Source organism: Bombus affinis, chromosome 6 (genome assembly GCF_024516045.1).
Source record: "Bombus affinis isolate iyBomAffi1 chromosome 6, iyBomAffi1.2, whole genome shotgun sequence".
Classification (NCBI taxonomy): Eukaryota; Metazoa; Arthropoda; class Insecta; order Hymenoptera; family Apidae; genus Bombus; species Bombus affinis.
This window is the reverse complement of record NC_066349.1, coordinates 5,865,907-5,891,068: the sequence shown is the minus strand read 5'-3', so window position 1 is coordinate 5,891,068 and position 25,162 is coordinate 5,865,907. Positions and strand designations below refer to the sequence as shown.

Below are 25,162 nucleotides of genomic sequence, written 5' to 3'. Positions count from 1 at the left end.
GTATGTACGAGTATGAAAGAGAACATGTAAAAGAAAAAGAGAGCGAAAGCGGAAAATGATCGAGAAAATTTGTCAGAGAAAGAGATGGATATTTGTAGGAGACAAACCTAACCTATGCGCGTTAATCATTAATCATTTGCATCACAGCAGCCATATCGCAAATCAAAGGTAAAATTTCTTAAGAATTAGATGTATATCGTTCAAGACGAAACGCGGGAAAATATGAAAATTGTTTTCGTCATTTGATTGCTATATCGAGAAGAAATCTACGAAGAAATGACCATATGTATATTTTACTTGTTATCTCTTGATATATCGACAGTTAGCATATCTCGTTATTATTGTATATTATTATTATTACTATCATTATTATTATTATCGCTATTATTAATTATTGTCATTAATTATTATTACTATTATTGTCATCATGATTACCATTCTGTCAATGGCTACATTGAAAATGTGAAAACGAGCCACGGGCGTGAAAGGAATTTTGGTACCTTACCACATACGCGCTTCAAAAGGAGAAAAAAAAATGAAAAAAGCAACTCAAGGGCCCACTGTCATTGTCCATTTGCGAGAAAGCAGTGATTCAATAAACTTGTATCATAACGTACCAACAGACTAATATTTTCGTATACTATACGTTCAATGACAAAACTCAATAGAGCATTAATTACAACGCGGCATCGAAACCACGAATAAGAAACATGTTTCACGGTTGCCTGCCTCGCTTGTAATCATATGACCCTCCTCTTCCTAGTTTTGCATTTGTGGTCGCTTTCCGGCTACAAAGTAACGCGAGACTTGTGAATAATTAAGTCGCAATTAAAACGCGGCACACATTGGAGAAACCTTTGAATACTTCGAACACGTCGCACGTTAGATAGATACTCGAACGTGTGTCGGGACTACAGAAACACGTTTCGGTAAAGTTCAAACAACCTAACGTTCCCCGAGTCGATTTATGGTTCTCTCGAGATATACGTGGTTATTGTTCTTTTTCTTTTCTCGATACTCTGTCAGAATGCATTCTCTGCTCGATTTACTTCAAAAACTCAAAGATTACGATCGCGAGATACCGAGAGAACGCAAACGAGCCGCTTCCGTATGAAGTTTTTGCCTCGTTTATCGTGTCTAGCATCTCGCCGAGATAAAAAGATAACAGTAATGAGCGATCTCTCGTGCAACCTTTTGCGTGCATCACGTCAGTCTAGTCACGTGTTTCGCCTGACCTCACACCATGATGTATCGTCCGCTATCGATGTCATTCTAGCTGACGAGCATGCATGTGTTAGACAAAACGTGACCGAATATGATACTGGCGGAACCTCATTGCTCTGTAGCGACGATCACACAATCGTCAACAGGTTTCGACAATCCAAGCGCTTTCTAGATAATGAACGAACGATTAACCTTCGAAAATGAATTCGAAATATTTTTGTATTTCGTCTCGAAGGTCTCTCGGTCTCGTACACGGAAATAACAAATATTACTCCGATTGAAAACGTGACAGATCAGCGATGTATGGATTGCGTTGATTTGTCAGTGCACTCACATAGGAGCATGTGTGTAATGAGGCTGACCATCCATACCTTATCTCGATGACCGATTCACGTTGAATTACACGCTCGATAAGACAATCACGGTCGATCGAGGAAAAAAGTACTAATTTTAAACGATGAATAATCCCGCGTTCAATGGACAGGTGGTTAATTCGTCATTGACGTGACTGTGACGTATCGACCGATTGTCCACCGTCGATAAGCTTTCCTTCGTGATGTTCTTTCTTGTTACGAAAGTTCCTCGGTTCCGTGTTCATCGAAGTATCAAGCACGCGCTGTCGCATACACATGAACACGAGTCGCCTAAAATATTTTGAATGCCCAAATATAGAATGCTATATGTATATCGCTGTTCTCTGTAGCTCATGACGGGGTTAGATAAAGTCTATTGCGCATTATTATACGAGAGTACGAATGCGGCACGTTCGTTATCGGCGTCGTAATCATCGTTTTATTTTATCGGTTACAGTGGCGGGATATTCGAGAAAGTAAATATTTTCATTCTTATCAGAATCACGATCTACCTTATGCCTCATCTTCTTAACGAATATATTTTTTTACCTTCTTGTATTGGTATAAGTATACCTTTCTTTTTATTACATATATACTTAATTATATATATATTTCATTTTATATATGTATTTAACTTTTTTTGTTTCCAATGGGTTCTTTTCTGCTGTTCGCTACATCGATCGGTAGGAAAGAAGTTACTCGTTGCAAATGCACGAGCATACGTATAACTAGTTATCAGCTGGTTTCTTCTTTTTTCGTGAGAGTATCGGTTTTGACACGCTTCTTATCTCTTATCTTCGCTTTCCTCGTTATGTTTGCTACCGTGGAAATGTCCGCGTGTCGTCGACACTGAAGCGAAAAACGATAAAAGAAACGGCCGATAACCCAGAGCAGAGGAATAGAACGTCGATTCTTACCGTCATTCAGCGGCGTAGAAATCAGCATAAATATCCGGGAAACGTTCCTCAGATCTTTGAAATGCTAATCGTATCACTTACTTTAACAAAGTCTACTTTTTCGAGAATATCAATGAAGTTGGTAAAAATTTATATTTAAATTTCAAAACGATACATTCGTCACGATGCATCAGAAATCTAAAGGCAGACGTTGAATTAAATATTTTTGTTTCGTCTACCGTATCCTTCGATCCTCGTAGCTCCTCTTTAGCAAAGTATACGTCTCATGACTGCGAATATTAATTTCTTGTTCGCGTAATCTGAACTTATATAATCATCTACGAGCGATAACATGAACCTACCGCATGCTGTTCTTTGATTACAGACATTTGTCAAACCTGACGAACTAACATATTCACATAATCCTCCGCTATTGATAATGTGCAAATTAATTGGTCTAACCAGAGCAAAAATTCGCGTACGATTCTATTCAATTTGTTATAACTATCAGAAATATTGGGTAACTTTAATAACGTTCGCGTGATCTCAACTTTCCATGATTCTAGGTTACGAATGCTAATGAACGTAATAAAAAGTAACGCGTAGAACGTAAAGATCGTAAAAACAGAAATCATATTCGTATTTTAGGTCAAGAGAGAAAATTTCGATTAGGGCGACTCGATCGACGAGACCAATCTCGTAACGAACTAATAATTCGAACGAGGATCCTGATTCAGCAATTCAATTGATTCGCTGACTTCATTTTATGTCGTTCTATAGACTTCCTGGTCGTATCTTTTCTATAATGTTTTCGTCCTCGACACGTTGCCTCGGACATCATACATATAAAATATTACACCTACGAATCTCCCGAAAGACGAATTGATCAACTTTCTATTTTCTCAACTCTATTACTCAAGTGGTTGTATATTGAACTTTTGAAGAAAACGAATATTACTTTCATACGTTCATTTATCGCATAATGTGGACAATCATAAATACTATGGTAAATTAAAAAAGAAACATAATTTAAAATCGAAATTTTTAAAAACCGTACCGCTTATACCACATCTTATCATTTCCATTGATTAGTATGGCTTTTGTTAAAAAAATACTCTGAGAAAATCTAGAAAGTATAACGTTTCCTAGTCCGTTGACTGCTACCAAGGGTTGAACAAAGATGTGAACGATAAAAAAAATTCGATATTCATTATGCAACAGCCTAATAACGAGGTTGGGGCTGCGCCCTCTTCGCCGGTTACGCCTTTGCTAGTGGAACGGGACGTCCGTAGCATGTAACATATAATACGAAGTACGCACGACGTGCACGTGCGTGAGGTGACCTCGCTCTGGCCACGCACCTCCCGCATGGCTCTCCAGCGATTCGCGTGCTACGGAGTCTAACGAGAGACCTTCGTACGAGAGAGACGTGAAAACCGCGCGTGTGTCGCGCACACGTATAAAGATCTGTGAGTTCGTCGCGCGCCTCGTTCCTCTTCTCTTTAGCTGATGTAGAAAATCATTTTTCCCCTTCTACTTCTACTTCTACTTCTACTTCTCCTTCGTTCCATCGGTCATCGCAAGTAATACTCTCGATCCTTTCTCCCGTCGATTCGCTCGTCCGTTCGACGCCTTCGAGTGATTCACGTGTTACGGCTAAGCCTCTTTTTCGTGTTTATAAAATAGTTTCTTTCCCACTTTTTATCTCCTACCCTCTTCCCGACCTACCCTCCTTCTATCCCTCGTCTTTCAGTAATTGCATTATTATTCGTTATGACGGGAAACTGTTGCACGATCATGCGCATGAAATACTACATCTCTCTTCTAGGTTTCTAGGGAATGGAATATAGGTTGATCAGATTACTGGACCGGATGTTTATTCGTCCATGCGAGGTTCCGTTCGTTTGTTTACTTTTTGCGATGGAATAAAGATTTTTTGAATGTTATTTAATATTTCTCGAAGCGAAGAGAAAAATATTATGGAATTTTTATTAAATTTCAGAAATGCTGCACGAGTCATAATTAAAATTATAAACATTAATTTTTACACTTTTAACTTTTAAAACTTTGAATATTTAGAGAGGAACTTTAGCATACGATTGAAGAGGAGAGATTGAGAAATCTTGCATATCAGCAACGATTCTTTCGTATTTCTTTTAAATTTAAGAAACTTTTAAGAAATAGTAAAACATAATTGTGTAGAAAATAGCCCCAAAAAACGTAGCAAGATTGAACTACAAAAGTGTTGAGAAAGTAGCCAAAGCTGCTATAATTTTTCAAAAACTGAGATTACATGCCTAACTTTGCTTCCTCGTATCATATATAATTTGAAACAAGCTAGAACCTTGCATTTGCAGTGCCAGTAATTGAAAACTAAGAACGTACTCACTGAAAAGCCGGAGCGTGTATTGGGGAAAGTAGATCTGTAAACCCGTACAATTGAGAAATTTATTCTTGCCGGTGTTCGCCAGCAGTTTCTTTTTCTGTTTTTGAACGGATGAAGTTATAGCTTGTTATCATTGAAGTAACGTTTACGTTTCACCTTCTCTCTAACATGTTATCAACGCACCTACCAAATTACAACCATTGCCATGAAGCATTTGTATGATTATTGAGGGTTTGTTACATTTTAGCTGATTTACATATGGAAACGAGTGGAACAAAAACTTGATTTACGCAAGTAGCTGTATATTAATGCGACGTTGGAAAGATAATTGATCGACGCCGTCCAAGTTAAGCGAAATGTGACAAAAAAGAAAAGAAAAGGAGTTGGAGAAGGGAGTCGTGCGCGTTCTATTGCGTTTCGCCTTCGACTTTCCAACGAACAGCGATTACATTATACTCGCGCAACATTTCGCAATGGCAAAATCGAGAAATCAGGCATCGACTGGCTACTTACCACGAGACAACGTCAAGGTTCGCGTTTTCACGAGGGGAAAATGATCGTTAATGATCCCTAACCGTGTAGAACTACCGGTTATGAATTGGTTAAAACGGTACGTCCCTGGGGAGTAGCAATTTCTTCATCTAATCTCTCTAGATATCGATAGTTCCTTTATCAATATTTTGACAAGTGAAAGCACTTATCATATTTCTGTTGCTTTCAAGTAAACTTTCGATCTACGTAAAGCAATTGGTTTCTTTCAAAAGGGGAGATGATATCATCCCGCATGTGCACATGAAAAGGTATTAATTACGTATATATTAATCATTTTCACATATCTCCTAATCTATGAGTCTTTTTATCAATGTATCGTAAATATGATGACGTTTATTGAAATAACAATATACGTAGATTAGCGGAATAAATAAAAGAGACCGACGTATTTCTAGTAAATGCAATAGATCTTTTATTGCATCAGGGCATGCGTTGCACGAAATGCGCGGCATATGACTAATCGAGGAAATCATTATCACTGGTTGCCATAGAATAGCGATTGTATTCAATAAGAATACACGCGCGTGAAAATGAAATTTCCTCCCTTGCGCAAAACACATAGAAAACGCGTAAGACAATACTACAGCGCGTGTTCATGCGCGATAGTAATGTAAAAAGGCTAAGCTAAAACTCATTTATCACAACAATACAACGACATCGTGTTTTCGACAGCGATATCGTGTACACAACGATATTTCGTCCCCCTCGAAGCTACATTTTTGTCATCGTATCTGTTTCCTTCTCTCCTTCATAAGTCCTTTAATTCGCGATACTGAACACACAACGTGTGTCTATGACTTTATCGTACGCCACGTGTCGACGCACTTACATAGCCGCATACATACTAAGATTGTTTCTACTACATCGGGCTCGAGTGAGGTAATGCAGAAGTCACGACGTAGTTAAGTTCCTGGCCATTCGTTGACACCGTGCTGGTGTCGGACGAACCGCGACTGAATTAAAATTCACCGAGAAGCCGCGTAGCATGTTGCTATCCTAACTGTGTTGCGATTTCGTCGTGTATCGATTTGGAATTACGCGTGAGACAATGCTTACAATATAGGCGGGAACGATTCGCATTTATGGCTCTCATGGCCTCGAGCGAAAGGTGAACGATTCTCCGTCGAAGTAAATATTATTATACCACTTTTTCACGGAGAATCGACCCGAGTTTGAGTATCCACCCGGTGATGCAATTACATGATTATTTATTATATTATTCTGCTTCATTATAGATCATGCATATAGAATAACACTAATGCCTAGAGCATATTCAATATTCATTTTATAAACTAACAACGCATTAAGCGGAAATGCGCAGCTATCTGTAAACTGCGCAATAATTTGTATAACTTTACAAATGGTAATAGTTATATTTGGTCAACTGTGTTATTTCTGTGTGAGTTTATTACTTTTTTCGAAAATTAAGGCACGTATTCATGAAGCGTTTACAAAGCAATGAAACTTTAACCTGAATTTCTAACAGTTCCCTGGTTGCGATAATGTTATGGCATATAAACAAATACGGCACGTGCAGTTGCAACCCCACGCTCTGCCAGTACGAAATTTGCATCGTTTTCCCCTTTCACAGTCGATTTAGCATAAAGAGTCTCCACACGGAAGCGATAATGGCGGTAGGTCATTTATAGCTCTGCGCATGCGCGTTCATGCTCTCGGTCGATGACAGCGCTATTACTTTTGCAACTTCTTTTAAAACCACTATATACACAAATATACTTTTATGACTTACGTTTCCACGGAATTAATACGATACAAGTATATTCGATCATTTAAAAAATTGTTGATGTTCAGAGAAACAAATTTCTATCACTTTAATATCTATATTAGCTGATGTTTATGATACATATGTCTGTAACTTCTTGTGGTATGAAGACCAAGTTTGTTTTCTCATTTTCTAAATTATATTGAAAGAAAGTTGTTCATCACTCACGTACCTGCGTCCTGAAAAACTAGCTTGCTTCAAGTGCTGCATATATCAACCAAGAAAGAATAACAGTGGTTTCCATCTCGTCGATGATGAATTGCTGCGCATGACGCGATTCAAATGATATGGACACTCAAGAACAAAGTATCAACATTCACGCACGATACACACAAACCGCAGAGTACTTTATCGAATTTATCAGGAAGTACTCGTACATGCCTCAATAATATTATTGAAGATGCAGAACGATTAGAAGAAAACGTTCAGTTTGTAATTTTTAAAGTTTTAATATCAGATCGTTTAAACTACCGCACGCGTCAATCACGCCATCTTGGCAAAGCGAAGATGGCGCGTTAATCGCAGACAAACAGCTGAGTGGCGAGTGGAATATCTGCGTAAGCTGAGCACACAGCAATCAGACGTTCTGTCCTCCGTGCTCGACCAGACCTGGACTCGGCAGTAAACAGCTGGCGACGCGATGCGTCAGAGCAAAATGTCGAACGGGACTGCGCCAAGCTAGTTGCCCCCCTACCATCTCTCTCTCTGGCACGGTGCAAGAGCTTTATAAAACTGGTCGTTCTCGGGCAAGCGTTCGGCGCATTCGCGGTGAAAATTCGACAGCGACGTGAAGTACACAAGTGTCAGTAATCAGTACTTGAACAGAGAACACGGAGAATAAAAGCATAAACGAGAAAATCCGTGGCGAAAGTGGAGTTTCTTTGTTTCGTGCTTCGATCTCTGCGCATACGTTCCCGTGCGAGTGGCGCAGCATTGTTTGTGTGGTCGGTACGTCACTCTCGGCGTGTACACGGGCCTATCACGATATAAGACGAGGTCCTAGCGTCCTGCTTGATCTCGCTTCGAGTCTTTTCATCCACGTACAACCATAGAATACGCGTTTGCTCGTATTGTGCCGAGTCTTGAGCTTGGACAGCATTACAGCAAATCAAAGTAGGAATCGCTGGCCCTTCGTGTACGCGCGAGTGCTTTGTTTTGACGAGCAGCTGATCCGGGGCTACTCGTTAATCGCGTCGATTAGTCCTCCATCGCTGCAACGGTGATTCTTTTTCACCGATTTTTAACTTGTTTTCCGTCTACGTACACGAAATTATCGTACGGGTCGTGAACTTGTGTTTAAAGGGATCGTCGGCTCGTACTAACAGTGCTCCGTTACATCACAAAAACCGGAGGACGCGATCGACCGATACTTCGAGGAGCAACAGTACCTACACAACCTATACGAGACACAGTTTTCATTGATGACAGGCGGACGAACGATAAGATCAAGAATTGTTATTATGTGTGATCCTACGGTTGAAAAGTGATCGACTATTTAAGACTTTTTTACGTGTGTTGGTTAAGCTCCCGTTTCCAAGGAACTGTACGTTTTCGTTTGTTCTCGTCGCCGAACCCCGGTCGGAACGAAATTCATTCAGAACCGTTCTGTAAATAACGGTCGTGGGTTGCAAACTGAATAGTACCTAATTCGGTCCGCCTGTCGTTTTCTTGCTGCATCTGGACCATTTAACAGACTGTAACAATAGCTTCCCTTCTGAAGGCTGTGCGGGACTTTTTTTTTAGTTACCGATGATCTCGTGATATATTTCTCTTTACTCTTGCTTTTATTATATTCCAAGTGTTTCAACGAATCTCGCGAAGGAGTACTCGAAAGCAGTCAGACCTAGGTATACAGCATCGCTGCTTTCCTTCGAACCAATCTACGTATATACACACACGTTATATTTATACATACATACGCGTCATACACCTATAGCAAGGTATATATCGTCGAGTTTCTCGAGCTTTTTCGGTGTTGCTCGTATTTTCGTCGGTTTGCGCGCCATTCAACGCGACTCAACTTCGATACCGATACCTACCGACCACGACGGAGAATAATAACGAAGAAACAATATACGCGCGAAATAATCGAGAACGAAATACGGTGAGCTGGTCGAACCCTACTCCGAGTTTGCGTGAATCGACGATGACGAACGGATTGGTGATCGATGCGGCATAAACCCGAGGGGGCCGTACTCGCGAGCGCTGTGAAACGAGGGGTACGGCCCCGATCGAGCTGACTGCAGGAGTCAGCCTGAGGTGACATATCTTCTGTCGGTCGGGCGTCGCGATTATCGGACGCCAAGCACCACCGAATGCCAGTGTAGTTTTTCAGGCGGGCTAGTGGCCGTTTCCCTCTTATCGTCCGACTGGAAGAAGCTTGACCGGCCCGAAAATGCTCTACATATTCCATGTGGACACTGGCACTACTATCACCTTCGACATCAAGTTGGCGTTGCAGACGTAAGTATTCATTTGTCCCCTTAATGCTTCCGTTTGTTTAGTCCCTGTTGCTATTTACTTTTGCAATAGGTTAGAATCTTGCGTCATGCGCCTTTCGTGGATCCGATAGATTGCTACCTTATTTGTTTACCAGTCACGTCACGCGTACTTAGAGTACTTGGTTACGTACATGGTTATATGTGCTAGTTCATCGATGAATTTGTAAAAGAAATTTAATTTGGAGGAGTTTTAATCGATTTGGGTATGCGATTTACTATGTTCTGTAGTACTTAGATAAACGTGCTAATTTATCGATCAATTTATATGTATGTGTTATTCATGCGTGTGGCGCGTGACACTGGAACGCGGTAGAGTATAAGAGGTTCTATTTGAGGAATACGGTCATTGATCTCTAGAAATTCAATTTTAAAGATTTTTAACCCGTAATGTATCAAGGTAATATCGTTCAAGAATCACGATGTATATTTTCTTTGCTAAATATAAATAGCTATTAGAAATATATTATCAGCCATTTATCTATGGGATTAACTAGTAATTTTGTTAAATAGGAATTGGAAATAAGATTGTTAATTGTAATTTCTTCAATGTCAATGTTATTATGAAGAAATAACACATTACAAATTAATTCAACAATAAGAGATCCATTAAAAAGACATGTCCTTTGTGCTTATGCTTGATTTTCCTATTACAGTTTTGTATGTAACTATCTCTTTGATTCTTAAATTTTAGTCATCTATTATCTTTTAATATCATATTTATTTCGTAAGGTAGATTGAGTTCCATACACATTTCACCGTTCCATCATTTATTTCTCTATTGTACTTCATAGTGCTTCATCCACTCGTATTTCCTTCACTTAATCGAACGCAAAGCGGATAATTGCTCGGTAGATTCGTTTTTCATATAAAAGAATAGCAGCAGTTCTTGCCAGCCGGTTGTTCTTGCCGAACAAAAACGATGAACTATTAAAACTTGCTCCGATAAATCATCAACGAGTTTATTTTTCAAGTTTCGTCGAATATAGGCCAAGCAACACGGCTACACTGTGCGTTACGCTTATTTAAATTAAAGACTCGGTCAAGATATCGTCGTTATTTTTCACGGAAGGAAATTACCGTGATCTGAAACACGTTTTCATGTTTATACAATCGAATCTCAAGGGGAAGATAAAAATCTTTGAGTTTCGAAGGTTTTATCTGATTGAATTTTTCGAATAAAAATGGTTTTAGCCTTCCCTGTTCTTTTTTCTTTGTTTCCATAAATAATCAAATTCACGTTTCTCAATTTCCCTTTCACTTCTCGAATGGTGTCTATTCATATCACTTATGGTATCATAAAGGAACGTTCGATATTATTCTCAGTTTAAACTCTCTCTTTAAGCTCTCGGCGATGGTTATCGGATTGAGCCTAGTCCGACTTGAATGCTGCGGAAACTCATTTCTTCGCGCGCAAAAGTCTTCTGTATATCCACATCCTTTCGTGGCCGATTCACATGAGTCGGTTTTTGCAATAAACGGTTGCCTTCTAAACGGATCTGCTTCCTCGACTACCTCGTATATCAAATAAATACACATTGACGCGTTGAAGCGTTCCGTTTTCGCCTCTTCGTCTTTTTCACTTCAAGCCTCCTTCCTTTTATATATTTTCTTCCATCACAAACGTCGTATCGTATTTTTAACGAAGTTTAATTTCCATTTCAACTTTAGTTGCCTATCGAAATTCGCTACACGCAAATTATATAATGTTCAAGGACGTTTCCAGTTAAACTTTGCCAGAATATTTTATTAAATCACTGCAGATCATATTTTAAGATTTTATTACAAAAACGTGAGGTATTAACGCAATAATAATGGATTTAAAGTAGTTGTTACGTCATAAAACAAGAATAGCTGAATAATCAATATGTTAATACTATATTTCAAGATGTTTAGCATTTCCGATAATAGATCTATGGACTCAGGAGATAGACTCACATCTTTTTATAGATTAAATTCATTATTCTAGAAGGTTTATTATGATTTTATTTTATCTGAATGAATCGATCAGACTTCTGTATCAGTTTATAATAAATATTATTATTTATTAGACGTATCTACTCTTCTTTTCGAAGTCAGTTATAGATCGATATCTTTGCTTCATTAATATATTGCAACATTTATCTAAATAACGTCTACGCCTGAAAAAAGAGTCGAATAAAAAGAAAAAAAGCAAATAACGTGAAGAGTCAGCAACAAAAGGTTTCAACACAAGCCTTTTGTTTATCGATGGTCGTCCACGCGATTGCTCGTCGTTTGTCGTTTAGCAACTCGTAGTAAGCGCGAGTATCGCGAACAACGCGCCACGCCACGCTATGGAGAAGTGTCAAGGATCCCTCGAAGGTGAACAAATTGCAAAACCGTTCGTCTATCGCGGACAAACGTGGGTACATAGAGGCCGTGCTCGAAAGGCTTTTCTCTGACTTGAGCGAGCAGGAACGTGAGATCTGCGATGCGCGGACAAGTGCAGGTGGCTACGAAAATAGTAATGAAATCGGCGTGTCGAACGTGGGCGACCGTTGGCTCGTGTCACACACGAGTCTGACCCACGGATAAACTCGGCCAAGTCTTTAATGCGAACGCTTGGTGCATCCCTTGGAACGAATCAGCTTCAAACGCTTCTCGAGGCTCGGTCTACTTTTGCGGTCTACGCTACGACTGTGACTCTTGCGAAACTTCGTTTGGAACATTTGCCAGTCGTTGTTTGCGCCTCGTGTCGGCTACCAGCTTTTCTGAATCTCTAGTGAGCAGTTACGAGACCTTCTTTTATGAATTTTCGACAGTTATAAATCACTATGTCGAGAATAAAGTTTGCTTTTCTCTATTACTTGATATTTTGTTTGAGAAGCAAGTTGGTCTTTTATTTTGATACGAGAAAGAATTGAAATATACAAATTCGAAGGCTGTAACAAGATCGAGAGCAAATTACAAACCTATTATCTCCTTTCTTTTTTTTGTTATATCAAAATTATTTGTTTTTTTTTTTTTATTGATTTAATATGAAAAATAAGGGTTACAGGAAGTTAGAGCTAGTTGAAATATGGCGGTTACAAAGTGCAAAGGGGGTTAATCCCATTGATTCGATTGGCCGTTCGATCGGGAGAACGGTGAATGTAATGCGTGTTTCAACGTGAATTGCAATGTTCGGTTGCAATGTCGTATCTGTATTTTATTACGAGTTTCCCCGAGAACGTCTCGTAAACATTTGCCAAACGATGCGAAGGATTATCGACGAACGTTATACAGTTGGGCTAGGCCGTAAAACGTTTCGAGTCGAACCTCGCCTTTTTTGATAAAAAAGTAGGATACTATCATTGGCCGTTCTGAACTATTCGAGTAGCGTTACTCGTAATTTTATCAACAGCGATACTGATTCAAGAATGTTGTTACGAACGGAATGCGTATGAAATGTAATCTAATATATTATCTAAGTATTTAATTGTTCCTTGTTCGCTTAATTAGTCGCTGTATTTGCTTTTGTAGAAATCTGTTAGGTCTTAGTATCAGTTAACTCTCTATACTATCATGCGACTCGGAAGTTATATAACCTATATGCCTGTAGTGTATATGTTACAAAAACTATTTTATAACTTCTTCAAATTTTGAAATCACATTCCAGCTACTACTCCTTACTCTTTTCATTCAAATGAAAAACAGCAACCAGTAACATCTGCTTCTTTGTATATACGAAGAAAAATCCAGTTTCAAAGAGTTAAAAATACGAACCAGAGAACAATATAAACAGAGAGTTAGCTCGAAATTGGAGAGTGGAAAGAGATGAAGCGTAAATAGGAAGGTTACAACCGTTGATCGCTTGCTTTTCCTTTACACAAATCCGTCCCGCTGAACATTAACAGGCAAATGAGCAGAACTTTCGTTTCGACTTGATTTAACGCGAGGTTTGTTCCCTAGAACGGAAACAGTGTTAACAACACGAACATTGAGGAAAAGTTGGTGGCGGAACGAGGTTAACGTGAATTAGGAAAATAAAACTGGTAAGCGTGCGCTCAGGCCTATCACCGATGAGGAACATGCAATTTTGCAATGCTACACACGGCCTATACAACATCCATTATTCCGATTAAACCGCGTTACGCTTCACGTAGCCTCGGATGAGTAAGCTAAGCGCATTTTATCCAACCATGGTAAAAAGAAAGTCCGACGAATTCAGGTCTTAAGATGACTATTCAATCCGATCTCTTCCAAGCTTGCACGCGATCCTTTATTTACCTATTGCTTAATGCTAGCGATCGATTTTTAGAAATTGAGCTAATCGTCGAATTCATTTAGACTTCCGTATGTTTTGCTTGTAATTATTTGGTTTTCAAACAGAGTAAATAATAAATATATATTGTGGAATTAAGTACATCGTGAGTCAGGCAGAATCGTGACCCTCTGTCAGCGCTTATACGCGGTCCCATCAACCCTTTCTCGCCCACTTCCGCAACTTGTGCGTTCCCCGAAGCTCTCGAACCACTTTTTCAGATCTCCCTTCGCAATTAGTGCACGCACATACCGACACACACAAATATACGTCTAGATGCATATATGTGCCGTATGTGTAGTGATGCGTTATGAAACATTTTAATCGTTTCGAATATACAGTTACTTCTGAAAGTATTATAGATAGTAACATAGCGATACATTTGATAGCTAAATACGCAAGAATCGAATGAATTCCTTTTCTTTTTTTTATGAAATGTTATTTATTGTACCTAGTACGATAGTACGCACAGTAAGTAGAATGTAAATACTAAAATCATCGAATCATGTTCGAAATAATTGGAATTAAAATACCTTCGAATCGCTTTAAAACAGAAATTGAAACATCTATAGCATTGTATGTATGTATATGTAATATGCTTTCATACGACCAACTCATTGTCAGCCTAGCTCTCTTCTAGCGTTACACAGAAAGGAATAGCTTTAACGAGTGAACGCGCGAAAAGGTGCCTGCCTCGCAAATAAGTACCTCTAATATTTGTGCATAAGATAACGTGGTTGCGGCGGTCAGCGACCCCATTCGTCGAGGCAATTAACGTTGTGTGTCGATTCAGCGTGGCGCCTTTGCTCCGTAACTTTTATTCTCGCCCGCGCGTAATTACAAAGTATACCGCTAAAGCGCCAAAGAGTAAATACGGTGCGACGTAATTGCGATTTATTCCCGGTTTAGACGATGGATCGTTAAACGGTTCGGCAAAAATCCACCCCCCCCCCCCGGAACCATGATAAATATCGCGCGTCTAGGGCCACCGCGATTGCCAGGAATGTGCAAACAAATTTATCAGCCGTGTCTCGTCGACGGATAATCGAGTCTTTTTAATTAGTTTCATTCGCGGTCACCCAGACGTTTATCGTTCAATTTTCGTGTCGCGATCAACTTTATTTATAGTTAATTTCATCCCCGGTGAGTGAACTGAGGCGTTATCGACAAGTCCGAATCTTTATAAATTTTCTACAAAACATTATAAATGCATTATTTTTGACAAGGATTTTTACATCTTTCTGCATTTATTCAATGCAGAATCTCCCTATCGTGACAGGTTGTGGAATACGTAGCATTCCACAATTCGACGATTACGAAATTCGACGTAACCTTTGTAATGCCCGCGTGTTTGTGTTATTTGCGCGGTTCAAGGTCCGTTTTATCTGGTTTGAAATTGCATCGTTGTCGCGGCAGAGGCACGTTGTCGTGGTAGACGGCGCGTATTTTATCAGACTATTCTTGAAAGATTCTCAAGCGACTGACTCGTCTTGAACAACACGCGGTGGCCATAAATTGCGCGTAAAAGGAATTGGAACGGTGGTCGTGAGCACAGGCGAGTCGTCATTAACACCCTTGGCAAGGTTAAATAACGGATAAGGAGAACTCTTTGTCCAAGGCGAGGACGACGTGAGGCGCATCGCGTCATATTAATTATAAAAGCTGGTCTTATGTAGTATTTAAATGATACAGAATTTAAATCGAAAGACTTGCGAAATTTTTATATTCGAACTCATCCTCCGCTATTTACAATTAATGACAACGCGTGAGAAATGATAGAGTGGCTATGATTTCGTTCCTGGTTCCTTTTTTTCTATGTTTGAAAATCTACTGGATATTTTATCGGTTGTCTCGATGAATATTGCCTTGACATAATTGCCACGGTCGTAGCTTGCACTTTTATCCTCTTTAGGCCAATCGGATTACGCACGAGCCTTTCGTCTTGAGCATCGCAAATTAATCGTTTGTTTGTCGTTGTTTGCGCTCGAATAAAAACTGATAGCAAAAAGAGCGGTTATCTTTGAGATCGAAAGTAGGGGCTCGATTAACTGTCCATAAGAACTCGTTTCTTTTTCTTCTTCCATCAAGCTCCTTACTCTGGTCGCTTTCCACGTGAATTACAGAAACGCATCATCCGGCAATTACTACCACGCTGTGTGAACGCCTTGCGAGAACCAGGTCGGGCAAGAGCCGACAGGAGGCTAATAGTGTCTTTCAACGTTTCCTAGACCGAAGGCGTGATCTCGTGCTAGATATCAGTTCAGCTACGCAGAAGTCTTCCAAGTTTCCCCAATTACATTGACTTTTGTTAGCTCTCCTAAGAGTAGCTTGGCTCCCTGATACGGGTACAAGATAATCTTGACCTTAATCACGGCATCGACGACACTGAAGCTGTACAACTGCTCCGGTTTATCATAAAACTTATCGTGTACCGAGATCGCCTTTTAGATGTTAAATGTTTAAGCATTCTCAGAATTATGCTTGATCATATCGGCATAAACGCATCGTTTAAATACTAAAACGTTTGCATTTCTGTACTATCGAACTTCTCAGCTTTCGATATTTTCGGAGTTCGATGATTTTTATTAAGAATTTTTAAGTTCTTCCGAATATTGACTTTTTAAAAATTTGAACTGTCAGCAAAATTAAATGTTTTAAAACTTTACAAATTTCCAGAGGGTTGAGACTTCAATTTTTCAAAAATTGAAATTTGAACAAGATTTCAAAAATTGTATATTTCAAACTTGGAACAATGAAAATATTCAAAACTTAGATATTTCAAAATTTTTTAATTGAAATCGTTGAATTATTTAATTTTCGCATTTTTAAAGTAAGAAATTTCTGCCATTTAAAATTTTTTAATATTTGCTCTGCTAGAATTGCCGGATATCATTTTGCTATGAATTCAGCAACTCTTTTCTTTTTTTGCTCTTTCCCGAAAGAGGCTATGATTCCTAGGCCTACAATCACCATAATTATTTAATATGACTTTTCTTCTGTTTTTGCACAGTGTCGACCAGCTGAAGGAAGCGATCGAGAGAGAATGCGGCGTGATCTCTGCGCACCAGGTGCTCCTGATGAGTGGAGGCGAAAGCCTGGAACCAAACGCGCGTGTGTGTTCCTACTCGGCCGGAACCGACACGAATCCGATCTATTTGTTCAACAAGGCCGCTATTGAGAGCAACCATCCACCTACGCCAAGCATAGACTACGGTTCCGGTGAGTGACCAACTTCTTCACCTGTGAATTTTCTTAACTCACCGTTCTCCGCTCAGCTTTTTTCATTTCCTGTCTAACATTGTCCGTCTGTTTGATAAAAACTTACTTTATAAACCAGTTGCAAGATAAAGATTTTTCTTGCCTTTACCTTCATAATTTTATTACCATCACAAAATGATCAGAGACTTTTCAACAAATTATTGTCGCGTTTAGTTCGAGAAAAATTCAACTTCTAAGAGTATTTGATACGTAGCTGAAAATTAATATTACTCGCGTGACCGAAAAGAAATGTCTCACGAAGAAGACGTGGCAAAAAAAAAAGAGTGGGCTGGCTTCGTTAAACGAGAATCGTGCCGGAAGGACGCGGCTAATAAATGATCCTTATCGGTGAGTGTTCGCGAGTACAGAGAGAAAAAATGAGTCAGATGATATCAGCGTGAAGATAGCGATACTCGCGCGACACCCAGGCAACCTCGATTCTTTGTGCGAGCCAGCCTTGTAGTACCGTATAGAAACACAATGGAGAACGTCAGTAACTCGTTTGACTATTTTTCATCACCTTCGTTGCGCGTTCAAATATCTTCGTGCGATCTAAGATCCAGGTCGCATATGATCTTTCAATTAGATGTCGCTAGATCACTCGGTATCACTTAAGTGCTTCGATTCTTGGTCTCACGATATCTTTTCTATCAACTGTACTTACATGTAAGTACAGTTGTACCTTATGGACGTGTTTTGATATATCGCAGCGATGCATTCGACTTGTAGTCCCGGTCTAATCACGACCACGATATGACTACGGTCCGTTGATGGTGAGCGTTTACCGAATGCAGCGGAGCGTGATTGAAACGTGGATGTTGATCAGGGCTACCTCATCTGATGAACGGTAATGTTTAACCGGGATCCGATGGTGTGAAGCTTTATCATATCGTTATAATAACGAATAACAATTGAAATAAGTGAAACGAGGACTCAAAAATCGGAAAATGAAATGTTGCGGTCGATACGATGTTGATTCTTAATGGGTAAAAAAACTCAATGAAATTAGTTGAAAGAGAAAATAACTTTCTTAGCAAACTTTCGACGATCTTAAGATATCTTTGGAAGAACACTGTTCCGATAGGATACACTTTATAGTCGATACTCAAATCGCTGAAAGGTCGATCACTGAAAGTCTTTCCATGAAAAGTTAGCGGAGAAAGACTCTATCAGAGAGTGGAACAATTCCAAGAGTTGTAGTAAAAGCAGATAGAGGATTGCGTGACGTTCGAACGTCGGTTTTGAGAAAATGTATTTTGTGCTATATCCGTTTGATGGGAACTCAGATATAATAGAATCATAGTCTGACCTCGTGATTGACGAAACATACGATCCAGAAGCGTAATAATGAAGCGAATGCACGATACGAGTTTAACGACGTAACGGTACGGAGATTGCACGGTTAGCGCTTACACATCGCTTAGCTGGTGAACGAACGGACGTTAAAACGCGCGTCAATGCGACGCGACGTGTTGAAAACGCGGAACACAGGCGTCCAGACGCGAGATCCAGCTGGAGAAAAACAACGATGGTCCGATTCCGAGAACGTCGCGCGTCTAGACGGCCGACTAGTGAGAATATCGACGCGCTCGATTCACGGGAATAACAACGATGTGCATCGAAGAATCGAGGAACTACGTCTTTAAGAAAAAAAAAGGAATCTTTAAGTTTCCACAAACGTAATAAACCACATCATACAAGTCCAATATACACAATAAATTACGCAAAATTTATGACACGAAATATATTAAACAATAATGTAGAGATGATAATCACTGTATGCGAAGCTCGAATTGTATTGACCACAAATTTTTGATCCTCAAATATTCGTAAGTCCTCATAATCGTGATTACAAAGTAAGAATTTTTCTGCTTAATGAAACAATGACCGTAGTTCATTGAAAGAGAAGATAATTTGACGTGAGCAAACTTTTGGACATTTTAAGATTAGCCAATAATTGAAGATAAAGAATATTGAATGAAGAAAATGATATTGTGTAGGCGTAAGTTAAAGAATAGCTGGTTAGGAAGGTTATATTTCGTCCATTAACATCCCGGCCTCTTTCAGGCGCTGTGAAATCGATTCTTTCACAGCGGAGCTTCTTTCCTATTTGTCTGTCTTATACAGCTAGCCTCGGGTTTCATGCGGTAATTCACGTTCCACAAGGCGCGTACCGGTAATGCGACCGCAAACCACTCGTACCCGTTTCCGATGCACCTCGCATTGACCGTTTCCACTAGTCGCTGATGAAGTAACGATCAAGTTCACTCTTATCGGTCGCACTTTCGATTTTCGTAACGAAACGCATCGGTTATGCGCCTCTCAGAGTCATTCGACTCGTTGATTTTTTCCTTTCCTCCAACGAATGCTTTGATATTCATTCAGTAGTTCTTGAATGCTTCAGATCGTTATTTAATGAGAATATAATTAATTGATAAGTTGATATGTAAAATAATGTATATAAATGAAACACATTCACTAGAGGCAAAAAATGTGTTTGACTGAATGGATTTTTAACGTTTAGCACCTGTGCAAACTTAAAACGAGAATAAATAGCACATACTTGGTTAAGTTCAATTATTTTGGAATTATTCCAATTCGTTTATTCGTGTATATTATATTTTTAGTATAGCTGTAAATTATTTTATTACAATATAGCACCACAAGCTAGAATAGATTAAATTATATCGGAGTTACAACTATAACTTTACTCGTCGTACAGAATTTTTACATTATTTTCTACAAAAGCTCGATGAATATTTCATAGCAAACTTTTAAAATTTCAATACAGCGCAAGAAACATTCCTGCGATTATTAACCTCCAGTAACTTTAGTCAAAACTGCCTTAAGATTTATTCTTCCATTAATCTCTAAATAGCCAATTTCCAAGTAACTTCTTGAAGCATCTCAAAGAAAACTGGGTGAATCGCTTATCGACGCGATGAAATTAATCTACGTCTGTACGAATATTTATACCAACGATGGACGATTAAACAGCAGTCATGAACAAGCTTATAGCCTTTCTTGCCTAGTCTTGGAGATTGTTTTATCGTATCCGTGGTTGCGTTAACAGGGCCGTAAAGCGTCATGAACCGCGAGGAGACAGACCCCTTTTTCCAGCGGCAATTTAGCGGATCGCCAGAAAGAGGCTACAGCTAATCCCGTAATGTCCCGTTTTTCTCATCGAGTCTTCCCTTTTGCTTCCTGTTTCTGAAGAAGGGAGCTTTGGCTAGCTTACAACGAATATATATGGCTCGTTTGTAGACGCAACAAGACTTTGACCCGTGTCAATGAGCCCCGCGAGCAACTTTGACCTGATTCTTTTATACAACGGATAACGATCTGCCGTTGACTCTCATTGCAAACGTGCACCGAGCACGGACTTGGTGTCTTGGTGTTGACGAATCGAAACCGAAACTGGGTCGGCGTTCGAGCATCGTTTTCTGAGGAAAATTAGTTAATCGTCGTGAAGCTGGAGGCTACTGGCAGAAACACGGTCGAAAGAGCAACAGCTAGAGTAGAGAAAGCGAGCAAATGGCAAACTGAGATTCTGCTTTCGTGTTCGGTAGACCCTCGTTTTACATATTGTATATAACACGCGGTTTTGTGTTATATAAATCCGTGTTATACCGGTTGTAAATTAAGAACGTTTCCCGATAATTAGGTTTTCTGGTATTTATTCACTTTTTGTTGTAACGTAAATATTTAAATGATTTCTTGTAATCGTATTTTGTCTCTCTACTCTGTAACCGCAAATGTAAATACATATCACTAACGCGTAAGCGGCGGATTGAAAATCATAACGGTGTAAGATTTGGTGAATTTCTTCCTTATTTAATGTTTTACTGCATTTCATCTTATCATTGTCGGATTGAAGTGAAAGTAAGCGGATAGAGGACCAGTTTTTAACATCCCGTTGAACAAACGCGATCGAGTATTACGTCGTTACGTAATATGTATTTTGTCGATTGTAGTAGGAAGTTTTGCAATAGCTAATGATTAGGATGCTTACAAGTTGATAGTAAAGTGTCGATTTTTAATCGAAGGAAGTGGGTCGGCTCGTTATGGTATCTTCCGTGTAGAGCTGGTTACATATATGTACAGTATGTGAATAGTGATTACGTTGATTAATATGACATGAAGTAAATATCGAAATGTGTCGGTAGTTTTTTCAATTGCACGTACCAACGTTATTAGTCTGAAGTCTAGACTTCGATGGTTACAAAACTGCAGTACCAGTTGGCCAATTAATTAAATTTCAACGTTGCTAGCTCGAAGATGAAGTTAAATTAATTTGAAAGGATAATTTAGTTTAGAATTAAAAGAATCGATTTCTTTTTGTATAATCTATGTTCTCAATCTACAATCACTCGCAAGATTTGAGATAAAGATAAGATAAAATTGGGACGGTTTAATGCATAGAACTGTTCGTTAGTTGCGGTTGTGGCTATCCGTTAACAGCTGCACGAATTTTTCGGAAAGGCTAGGAATTAAAGGAATCATCGAAGAGCAGAGTTATCTCGCTAATGGTTTTTAAATGTCTTCCTCGAAACGGTGGTAGTCGACTCCTAGAGAAAATCGATCCATTGAATCACAATAAGAATCCATTCTTAATGTGTCATACTCGAGAACAGATAAAACTTGGTATGTATTTGTTCTAGAAGTTTTAACAACGGCATTAAAAGTAGGTATAGGAGAAAAAGAGCATTGCATTACTTTTTCAAACTGTCAAAAACATCCTCGCTTTCATATCTTAGAAGCAGATAGTACGAGATAAAAATGTAATTTTCTCTCTTTGTTACCTTGTTTTTATTTGCGGTTGTGTTCGTTAACGCGGAACAAATTTACCTTTCATTCGGCTCAGGGAAAAAACTTTAATACGCATTCGCCGTTTCGATGGCCTAGGAACGGTGCCATTAAGAGGTCAATCGCAATATGGTCGATGAGTCAGCAAGGGAAAAAGTCGACTCGCCCCTGATATCCCCGAACTCGTGGGTTTTTCGTTGTTCGCTATAACCAGACATGACCGCGTGCCATATTTCTTTTCTTCGTTCCAACGTCGCTGTTCCGAACCTAAAGCCGATATTTCGAAAGCTAGCCGTAGTTGTCCTCGAACACAATCTTTCATTCGATATTTTTCATATTTTAAATAATTCAACATATGTATTATAATACATTTAACGTATCTTATAAGCTTAAGCGAGTTTCTCACGTGAAGTTCGCGAGAAAGTATAGCAATTGCAGAATGTTGGAGAACGATAAGCATACAGAGGATAAACACGAGAGTCAAATGAAATGCACTAGAGTCACGCGAACGATTTCGGTGGTGCTGTGCAACGTTGGTATTCGCTTCGTTGCATGATGAATTTGAACGAGCGATTATTTACAAAATAATACTATGTCGAATGAACGTGATAAATCGCGGAAAGATACGTGCTTTTTCCTCGAATTTTTAATTGTTCTCGTCTTATTATAAACAGAATGATAACAATATCAGCGGCAATGACATAACAGTTACGAGAAAGTAACAGAACTGATAACAAATAGTCAGGGCCGAATTTCTCATTTTGTTACTCGCTATTTCTACCTGCGTGTCTTTATTCATTATTGTTAACAAGTATTTGGACATTTCCACATTATTACAAATATATAAAAAGTACTTGTAAAATTCTCAAATAATGCTCTCTATTAACTTCAACGATCTTGTCTTTTAAGCAACCATACCAAAACTAACCGAAATATAATAAAAATATAGATCTTCAGATCAGATTGCTCTGGAAATTGAAATATTTATAGACGACAGTGTGACAGTGTAATAATATAATAGCGTATTAATGTTTTTCGCGATCATTATTATGTAGCAATTGAGTCTTATTACCCGGAAGAGCTTCCTAGAATTGTTGAAACAAGTGCTTTTTAATGTTTCACGTTTGACTCTCAATGGAGAGGCCGCGGCACGTGCATTACATAACCCATGAAGATCAATCTATACTCGGAACAAACGAACAGGTGGAATACTTGGTTCAGCTATGTATGACGCGAGTTTAGCAATCATTCTGCCAATTAAAACTTAATAGCATGAAGAATGACGAACGAATAAAAAGTTAATTATATAGAATATATATATATATACATATATGTATAATGAATTTGTTCCACTCGATTACTCAGAATTATTTTCAGTGATTATTTCTCTTGTAATCAGAAAATAACGTAACATGTCACGCAACTAGTGCGCTTAAATGCGTCGCACGCGCAAGTAAAGGGGGAGGACACGATAAATCGCATTTTCTATCGGGAAGCAAATTTACAAAGATACACGTTGTCAATCGCAAATCGACATCATGCGTTAGATCACGCAGGAAACTCGTCTTGAGCGAAGTCTAAGAGAAGAAACAGCTACGTTATGTATCTGTATAACACACTACGCGTATGTATAATCTACATGTGCTTAAATGGACGAACGACTTGTCTCACGCTGTATCAATACCAGAAGCCATTCGAATCTTTGCTACTGGACTGGCAAAAATTACGATTGTGTTCGCGGAAATACGGTTCCGTAGACTGTAGGCGGCACATGTAACAGCTGCGATGATTGAATCGAGTCGCGAGGATGTGCGAATTGAGACAGAATATGGAATTTAACAGTAGGAATCCTGTTTCTGCGAACGTTGTATAACATATGGTATACGGTAATATAAATCGAAGACTGTTTTTCGACTGAATTTTTAATAATCGAGAAACGAGGAATTAGCGTATTTAGGAGATCTTTTATTCGTATCTATATTTGACAGTCGGATCTTTTAATAAACCTCACCAGATCTCAATGCAAATACGAAATATCATATTCGAGATTAAAGTCATCAGTTTACATATTTTAATCCTGCCTTATCGTCCCTGTTACTATTTTAACAGATGCTCAAATTCGATACCTAAGTTTCTAACAGTTGCTCTGCACCCCAGAGATTCCTATGTAAATACAAATTTTAATGGTAGCAACTGTTTGAAGATCGTGGAAAGAGTCATTGACCTCCTCTTGACGTCGACTGTACAAATAGGAACAAATCCTCTTTATTTAAAGATTCGACGATGATTCAATAAGTATACATCTTGTAAAATATATATGGGTGTTAGGTAGCATAGGAAATGTTCTTTCAAGTAGAAATCCAATCATATATAATTTCTTCGGAATACGATTCAATGCACGTTTTTAACGACTAACTATCATTATGCGATATTTATAAAAATTATCCAACTATCAAACACCGATTCTTTTGCAAAAAGCGATGGAAATTTCTACAATGCCATAATTTATTCCATGAATTTTCTACCTGAAGATCCATCATGGGATATATAAATAAACGTCGATGCCGAAGGCTCTATGCGATTCGTCCGCTGACTATTTTTCACGAAGCGGACGAATCAAAGGAAAAAGGTTCGTTTTCCTGTGGAGCAGAAAGCATTACAAGGATTTTCCTCTGGCAACCAGTCGACAGATTTTGTGTCCACCATCGCCGATATCTTTTCCCAACCATTGAATTCAATTGGCTTGACCGGTGTCCGTCAGCTGATTCTCGTTCGCCTCGAGGTGCGTGCGAAATTGGATTTCGTCTCGGCTGAAATGACGACCGGCCACCTTTGACCTCTGTTTTTAGCTCGATCTCGATAACGCTCGGGAGAATATAACCAGCCAGCCAGCCAGTCAGGCCGTTTTCGCTCCTTATTTACGGCCCCCTGGTCTTTTCCTTCTGGCTGGCCTTGAATTAATTTATACCAACAATACTTGTTCGGACAGGTCCGTGACTGAGTCATTGACCTGAACGTTCCGCGTAAATACTATGTGGGACTTGACATTTTCGGAGTCCTTCGACCAGGTAGAGATGATTAAGAAAAAAAAATTTTGGAGAAGTCAGATAGGTTTCAGACGAACAATATTTAATGTGAAGAG

At 39.1% G+C, this 25,162-nt stretch overlaps 1 protein-coding gene across 5 annotated transcripts in view; it reads left to right on the top strand.

Moving 5' to 3' along the window:
- The first annotated feature begins 6,282 nt into the window (after positions 1–6,282).
- The window catches only part of LOC126917305 (RB1-inducible coiled-coil protein 1), a 59,034-nt gene continuing 40,154 nt past the window's right edge, over positions 6,283–25,162 (top strand). For 2 of the 5 annotated variants that reach the window (XM_050724039.1, XM_050724036.1), the window contains exons 1-2: positions 12,251–12,435; positions 16,967–17,175. In XM_050724039.1, the coding sequence (XP_050579996.1) occupies positions 12,266–12,435; positions 16,967–17,175 (379 nt within the window). In that variant the 5' untranslated portion in view covers positions 12,251–12,265. Of the gene's footprint in view, positions 6,540–7,375; positions 9,658–12,250; positions 12,436–16,966; positions 17,176–25,162 lie in introns of those variants that run through there. The other 3 variants (XM_050724038.1, XM_050724037.1, XM_050724040.1) reach the window with 3 other exon arrangements.